General features: G+C 42.3%; 1 protein-coding gene across 1 annotated transcript in view; it reads left to right on the top strand.

Annotated features, from left to right (window-relative positions):
* Positions 1-8227, top strand: part of FREM1 (FRAS1 related extracellular matrix 1) — a 154427-nt gene that overhangs the window by 57038 nt on the left and 89162 nt on the right. Inside the window, exons 13-14 of the mRNA XM_007465647.1 lie at positions 2311-2519; positions 5437-5530. Of these exons, the coding sequence (XP_007465709.1) occupies positions 2311-2519; positions 5437-5530 (303 nt within the window). The remainder of the gene's footprint in view (positions 1-2310; positions 2520-5436; positions 5531-8227) is intronic.

The following is an 8227-nucleotide window of genomic DNA, read 5'->3' as shown; positions in this document are numbered from 1 at the left end:
TTTTGCGGTACGCGGGCCTCTCACTGTTGTGGCCTCTCCCGTTGCAGAGCACAGGCTCCGGACATGCAGGCTCAGGGGCCATGGCTTACGGGCCCAGCCGCTCTGCGGCATGTGGTATCTTCCTGGACCGGGGCACGAACCCGTGTCCCCTGCATCGGCAGGTGGACTCTCAACCACTGCACCACCAGGGAAGCCCAGAATGTCTCTTAATTTGATTAGATTTTATTCAGACCATCCTTTTCTATGTATGAGATACATGCCCTGAAATAGCCCAGCATCTAAAGAAGCTAATCTGTGTTATATAGAACAATCACACAGAAACAGTTTTTTATGCCAAGCTGTCCAGCCTCTTGCTAGAGAAAGATGATCTGTGGTAAAAACCAGAAAGGGTGAAGTGAATGGTTACCTCCATCATTTGAAGGTAAATGGAATAGTTATGAGGACTTGGGGCTCAGGAGGCTTAGTGGCTTCTGTCTTTTTTCTACAGTGGATGGGACAAATGAAAAAGTACTGTAGAGAACTGAGAATAGTAGAAATAAAATTAAATGAGTGGCTTCAGTGAACCTAGTCATGGGAGTGGTTCCCTGGTGTGAAAATCCACAGTTATCGCTGGGCTAAGTGATAACCGTTAGGGGATCTTGACACCATGCTGACCTGAAGTTCCAGAAATCCAAGCACTGCGTTCAGGCAGGGACTAGAAAGTGAATAATTAATGGCGGGGGGTGGGGGCGTGGCAAATTAGCTTTTAGTTTTTTAAAGTTGTCCTGAAATACATATATATTTAAAAATCATCTAATGAGGCAGAGTATATTCCTTGAAACTTAGCATCTTGGGATATTAATCGATGCAACTCACGACAAAATGAGGTTGGCGGACATGGACCATGTTTCAGTGGTAATAATCCTCTCTAAATAAGAACTCCATTTATTTCTTTCTCCTACAAACAGTGAAAATGTAGGTTTGGTAAAATCAGAGTAAGGCACTTAGGAGGGGTGCGGGTGAGTGGCTGTAGGGAGAAAAGTCTCTTACTCTATGTCGTCCTTTGCTGGCAAAAGTAGTTTATTACAGAATACAAGGCAGCTGTCCCAGGGAGCATGGTCTCATCATTTCCATGATCCAAGGAGCTGCCCTTGGGGTGGCTGTGCCCCGGTGGCTGGGAGGATGGAGCAGGGCTCTGGGTGGAGGCTGTGATTTCTTGCTCACTTCCCTTTCCTCTGCCCATTTCTCGGGCCTCCCTCCTCTTTACCAGCTCTTGCCTTGGAGTGTGCTCTCCTTTCCAGGAGTGGCAGCTGCTCTGAAGAGAGTAGCTGCTTCCTCGGAGAACCCTGTGTCCTCACATTAGCAGAGCGCTCACCCCAGACCATGTGTGAGGAGCCTTCAGAGCCCATGACTTGGTAGCCCAACTGTATCTCCCTGTTTTTGCTTCTGTGTAGTAATACAAATTTGAGAAAATGTTAGGTTAAACAAAGTTAGCAGATTTTCCTACTGTAGGGTCTCAGAGTGCTGAATACACTTACGAATCTTATAAACCTCCAAGGTGAAGATACCGTATGTGACTATTTTCCAGATGTGTTTGACCATGAAACACTTCTTGCCAACTCCCAATGTGATGATAAAATAGCCCAAGCCCTTCTAACTTGCTTTTTTACTTTCAAGTAAATTTTTACTGAGCGGTGAGTTTTTCTGTTAGAGAAAATTATCTTTATGGCTTTAATATTTAAGTCTAATGCTTGAATAAATCTATTTCCTATGAAATCTTCCATTTCTAGTCTTTAATTTCCCTGTTCTACTTCCATATCTAAAACACTCAGTACCCTGATGCTTAAAAGCTCCAGTCAATTTCCCAAGTCTTTAAGAATTTTTAGGGTGTAAAAAAGAGATGGATTCTTTCTCTAGGGGAATTTGATGTAGGTTTTGTTCATTTTGTAGATTAAGGTACATATGTGCCGAGCAATGGTAGGTGTGGACACGATGAGGAATGTTATTATGTTCTCAATTTAGCACCAGTGATGGTAAATCTGACTGCTGCTTCTACTCTGCAGGGTCTGAGATCAGTGAAATGCAGATGCTTTCAGGTTTCTAGATCTGCCTTGTTTCTTTGTGTCCATCAATGTTTAGAATTGGAAGCATTTAGTAAAAAATACTTTTCAGCCAGGATGTTCAGCTATGAACTTGTTCCCTTTAGCACATTCTTGAAAGTTTGATTGACATGTGAAAATGGTGCTGGAAGTTTTCTGTTGGTTTCATGAGCTCTGTCTTCAGGTACACCTCATGGAACAAGGCTTTAAATGTTTCCTTCCTTCCTTCTAGGTATTTACCAACCCTCTGAGAGTGGCTGAGGGAAGTCACTGTGTCATCAGCACAGAGCATGTCCTAGTTTCTGACATGGACACCAAACTGGACAACATCCACCTCTCCCTGCAGAGACAGCCTCAGCACGGAAGGGTGGAACTGAATGGATTTCCTCTAAACACAGGGGCCATATTTTCTTGGGGAGACCTCCAGGCCTTAAAAGTTAGGTCAGAACATTTCCTGGCTTCTTTGTTTTACATGCTTTGGCTCCCATCTGAATCAACTGTGAGGCAGTGTAAGAAGTTTGTCCAGTTCTTTCAGGGGTAACAACATGCCACCTAATACTTTTCCAGGGTCAGTTGAAAATTAGAAAGGCCAGTCCTTTAGTTTCCCCCCAAGACATTTTCTTTCCCTCTGGCTTGCTGTACTGGTAGGAATAACATTATGAATATTTGAGCAACAAAAATTCAATTACCATGAATATTAAATTTGCTGCAACTGCACATATCACAAGGGGTAACAATCAAACTAGATGAATAGAGTCTGAAATAATCTATAAGGCTAATCTACATAATTGAACTTGGTTTTAAGAAAAGCCAATTTCTTAACCCTGGCAACTCTGGGATAGACTTCTGTTGATTGAAGTCTTTAGTGTGAATTTTTAATCCATTCTACTGGGGAGGGGATTTGAGGGCAAATAAGTAGGGTAGGTTGGGTAGGTAGGACATGGAATAGTACTTGGGTCTCTTACAGTCAGGGGTGGAGTAATCCCTGTCTCATGGTCCTACAGTAGTTCCCCTCACCTTGAGGACTTTCATTTCTTCTACCTAATGCAGTTATGTAAGAAACTTTTTCTTTAAAATCTAGTAAAACACCTTCTCTGTAAAACAATGCAAGATACTCAAAAGCAGTGGTCAGGTAGACAAACATACTGGTTAATGTCTCACTTGTACAAGTTCAAGTTATAAATGGGAATTTTGTCCTTTTTGATAAAGTGTAGTAGAAGGTATTAGGCATCAAATGCTTAGTTCTACATTTAGAAATTGATGGGGAAGGAGAATTTGTGTACAGGAAGATCATTTTCATCCAACAGTTTAGTTACACTGCTTTATTTACAGTTTCCAGTATCTTTACCTCTTTTCACTACTCTTATCCTCATTAAAATTTCCTTTTTTCCCCAAGATCTCAGCTCTTTCCTACCTGTTAGAAAGAGAGCTCTGTTTAGGTAATTCTTACTAGGGAATGAATGATGGATAGAAAAAAAAAGTACCAGTGTTTGCCAGCACGTATATTTCAAGCATTCTTCTAGAGACTTGAAATTATGGTTTTTTTCATTAAACTTCACAGCAATCAAACCTGACAAGGTATATGGTTCTATTCTCATATTATAGTTGAAATAACTAAGACACGAAGAGGTTAAGGTCACTTAGCTACTGTGTGCAGGACTCTGGTTTTGAAAGACGTTCTGTTTGATTCCATAGCCATGCATTTGGATGTGTACTCCTAGACCTATTTTGCCCTTTTAGAGGTATTAGCGTGGTAAGTATATTTGAATTAGCACATTATCACATACCAATCTATTTTTGATGAAGATATCAGGGAGTATGACAAAATAAAGCATAGGAGGCAGTGTTGGGAGGGAAACTGGGAGTAGGAGGTGGGCTTTCTCCACCATTGGAATCGAATCCCTAGCTAGTGTATGGGTGAGTCTAGTCCTGAGTAAAACACCTTTTAGCCCTGGAATTTTTTCATATGTAAACGTTACATATGTTCAATATACAATACAATTTTTAAAGCAAGGTTGTTTTTTTTTTGTTTGTTTGTTTTTTTGCGGTACGCGTGCCTCTCATTGCTGTGGCTTCTCCCATTGCGGAGCACAGGCTCCAGACACGCAGGCTCAGTGGCCATGGCTCACGGGCCCAGCCACTCCGCGGCACGTGGGATCTTCCCGGACCGGGGCACGAATCCGTGTCCCCTGCATCGGCAGGCGGACTCTCAACCACTGCGCCACCAGGGAAGCCCTAAAGCAACTTTTAATTTCATTTCCTAGAACTTATTTCCATAACTGAGTGTCTTGAATGGATCACTGATAAGCTAAAAATTTGACTCAATTCAACAATTATTTAGAACTTACTGTGTATCACTACAGTGGACTGAAGAGTAAATGGAAAGTCTAGAATTAGACAGTTCCTTTAAGAAACTTGACTGAGAATTAAAAGGAAATAGGGTTAAGGCAAGACCATGAAAAAATATATATATACATTTTTTGTACATTTATTTATTTATTTTTGGCTGCATTGGGTCTTCACTGCTGCGTGTGGGCTTTCTCTAGTTGTGGTGAGAGGTGGCTTCTCTTGTGGAGCACAGGCTTTAGGCGCACGGGCTTCAGTAGTTGTTGCACGTGGGCTCAGTAGTTGTGGCTTGCAGGCTCTAGAGCACAGGCTCAATAGTTGTGGCACGTGGGCTTAGTTGCTCCATGGCATGTGGGATCTTCCCGGACCAGGAATTGAACCTGTGTCCCCTGAAATGGCAGGTGGATTCTTAACCACTGTGCCACCAGGGAATCCCTGAAAAAATACTTTTAAGTCTAGAGAAATTGAAGAATCTTTATAGGTTCAGAGGAAAAGAGTTAGTAAATGGCAAGGGGTCAAGTGGCAGGAGAGAGGCAATGAATAATCCATAGATAAAGTTTTAGGGCAGAGCTGAATCAATCTAGAGCACAGGTAGAAGGAATAACCTTAAACATGGGGGAGGAGGGAGAATTACCAAAATCCACGTAGTGTCCCACTTTTACCTGTCACTGCTCAGTCTCAGTGTCCCCTTTGCCCCGGCAGTGTTTTCGGTAAGTAGGCAGAGGTACACCCACTGGTTCCCCTTTTTACAGTGACAATTTGAAGAGCTGCTTTTTGATTTGGGGACAAGTTATGAATGCATAAACTCATTTTTCCAGGGTGGAGCAATTTTACATTTAAGGATACCTGAGTACAGTAGTTACATATGTGACTTCATGATAATGGTGGGGTTTTGGTTATTTATTTATTTGTTGAACATATGGCCAAAACCATGGAAAAGCTCTTGTGACAGGAATCTCAGTGCACTCTCACAGTGGCCTTGAGAGGTTAGTGACAGCTATCATCCCCACAGGTATCAGCATGATGGATCTGAGATTCTTCAGGATGACATACTACTGGAGGTCACAGATGGCATAAATGCAGCAGAATGTGTGCTATACATTGAGGTACGTAGTAAGTTTCCTCCATGGTTCATATAGAAACAAACCTTCTAGTTTGGAAGCCTCTTGGGGTCTCTGATAGAAATTGAAGCACATGGACTTCAAATCAAGAAGGTGTCTGCTTACATCTTTGATTTTGTCAGGACAGGCAATAGAGAGCAAAATTATATTGGTGAAATGGGCATATGAGTTTCTTGTGCCAATCGATTTAAAGGTAGAACTACTCTGACCTCAAACCCAGAGACTTAATTTAAAAAGCAGTCATTTCCATGTATAAATTATTTCTAATATTTTTGGTCTGTAATGCCCAGAAATATTTATTTAGCAGTTGGACAGGTTAGGCTAGCGTCGCTGGGCTTTTCCCTGTTGTGTGCAAGGAGCCATATCTATATGTGTGATGTGACCCTTTGTGAATTCCTGTACTATATACCCCTGGCCTGTTTGAGATGATTATTTTCCCCCTTTTGACAAATGAAGGAAAATCTGCACATAAAGGTTGAGTATATGCTCAAAGGCCTGATGGGGACCCCCGAGTTTCTCTGTTGGGTGACCATGCACGTCCACAAGCATAACTCATAGGATTTGCAGGTATTTATAGTTAGTGACAAAGGAAGGTCAGCAGAAGACTTATCACACTTCCTGAAGATCCACTAATTATTCTTACCATACCAAATTCTATTTCTGTTTCAGTTTTGTCAGTTCTTTGTAGTATGAAATTATTAATGGTCATAATAATGTATTTGTAAGATATTTTACAGTTAATAATTAAGAATGATCACATCATTCTAGTGTTTTAAGAAGTACACAGAAAAGGAATTATCCCCATCCTATAGCAAAGGTCTGAGAAGGTTCGATGACTTGTCCAAAGCCATTAACTTGACCATGTAGACCTGGGCTGGCATCTCCACTCTGGTACTCAGGCCAGCGTTCTTTCCTCCTCACCACTGCCCAGATCTAAATTAACAGGTGATTGTAATTACCATGCTCGCTAACATTTCCTGAGCACTTATCCATGCCAGTCACAGTGCATAGCCACTTCTTTTCATTTTTTCCACTTAGTTCTAATGATGGTCTTGTATCTAGATGAAAAGCAGTATGTTATTTCAGCCTCAAAAAGGAGAGTTTTCTTTATTGGCAGACTTTTACATATAAAGAAAGCTTTTCTGAGTTAATTTTTTTTCCTAAAAAGCAAATTTATGGTGAAAACCCCAACTCTGCCTTCTGTCCATGACCATATTCTCATTAATGACCCTAAGCAGTGAATTTGGGGAAAAGAATTTGTTCATTATTACTTTTTTTTTTTTTTTTGGCGGTACGCGGGCCTCTCAGTGCTGTGGCCTCTCCCGTTGCGGAGCAACAGGCTCCGGACGCGCAGGCTCAGCGGCCATGGCTCACGGGCCCAGCCGCTCCACGGCATGTGGGATCTTCCTGGACCGGGGCACGAACCCGTGTCCCCTGCATCGGCAGGCGGACTCTCAACCACTGCACCACCAGGGAAGCCCTCATTATTACTTTTGAGACAAAAGGGCATAGCCTGTGGAAAGCATTCAGAGCTTCAGGAAAGTTTTAGACAATTATGTGTGATTTTTTTTTCATTCAGGAGGAATGTTTTTAATTCTATTGCCTTTGGACTTTTTATGCATTTGAAAGCTGAGGATATTTTGTGAACTGCTGCAAGATGATGATCATGAATATATTGGTGAGATTGATCAGATGGAGTCAAGAACAATAATAAAGAAGGTCTTCACTGAATCTACGCAGAGGACTTGAACAAAGATATTGTTTCCTAATAAGCCAATAGAAAATGGAATAGAGTATTGCATACTTTTCTATCTTTAGTTAAATAAATAAACCTGGGTTTCCATCACCCCATCTCTACCTGTTAAAGGAAAATGTCTTCATAATTTCATGTATATTTGTTGTCGAGTTGTTAGCCTGTTGAAACAGTAGGGTAACCAGGGCATATATACGTAGTTACATTCATTCATTCGTTTATTCCATAAATACTTAATAAGTGCCTGCTATATGCCAGGTCCTATGCTAAATTCTTGGGCTATGTTGATGAACAAGATAAATAAACTTCCTCTTCTTTTAGAGTTATGGGCAAGGGATGAAGGCAGGCTTTAAACAGATTATCACTGAAATAATTAGTTAAAATGTGGATGTGTTCTACAAGTGAACAGGGTACTAAAAGGGAGTAAACAAGGGAAGTTTCTAAGTGAGTCTGAGTTGTCAAGTTTTCCTGGAGGAATCCATATGTAACCTGAAGGAGGAGGTAGCCAAGCAAAGAGCTACGGGAGAACATACCAGGCAAGGGACAGAGAGAGGATGCAAAGACGGGGCAAAGGCCTGACATGTGAAATGGACAGGAGTGGCAAAGGAACCCCGTAGCATGAGATGAAGCCGAAGACATCCTAGGAGAAGCTCTGGGAAGCCATTGAAGGTTCCCATAGTGTGATGACTTGATGAAAGCCACGTTTTAAAAAGATCACATTGGGGGCTTCCCTGGTGGCGCAGTGGTTGGGGGTCCGCCTGCCGAGGCAGGGGACACGGGTTCGTGCCCCGGTCCGGGAAGATCCCGCGTGCCGTGGAGCGGCTGGGCCCGTGAGCCATGGCCGCTGGGCCTGTGCGTCCGGAGCCTGTGCTCCGCAACGGGAGAGGCCACAACGGTGAGAGGCCCGCATACCGCAAAAAGAAAAAAAA

Source organism: Lipotes vexillifer, unplaced genomic scaffold (genome assembly GCF_000442215.2).
Source record: "Lipotes vexillifer unplaced genomic scaffold, Lipotes_vexillifer_v1.1 scaffold31, whole genome shotgun sequence".
Taxonomy (NCBI): domain Eukaryota; kingdom Metazoa; phylum Chordata; class Mammalia; order Artiodactyla; family Lipotidae; genus Lipotes; species Lipotes vexillifer.
The sequence above is the reverse complement of the archived record's forward strand: the minus strand, read 5'-3'. Positions and strand labels throughout refer to the sequence as shown.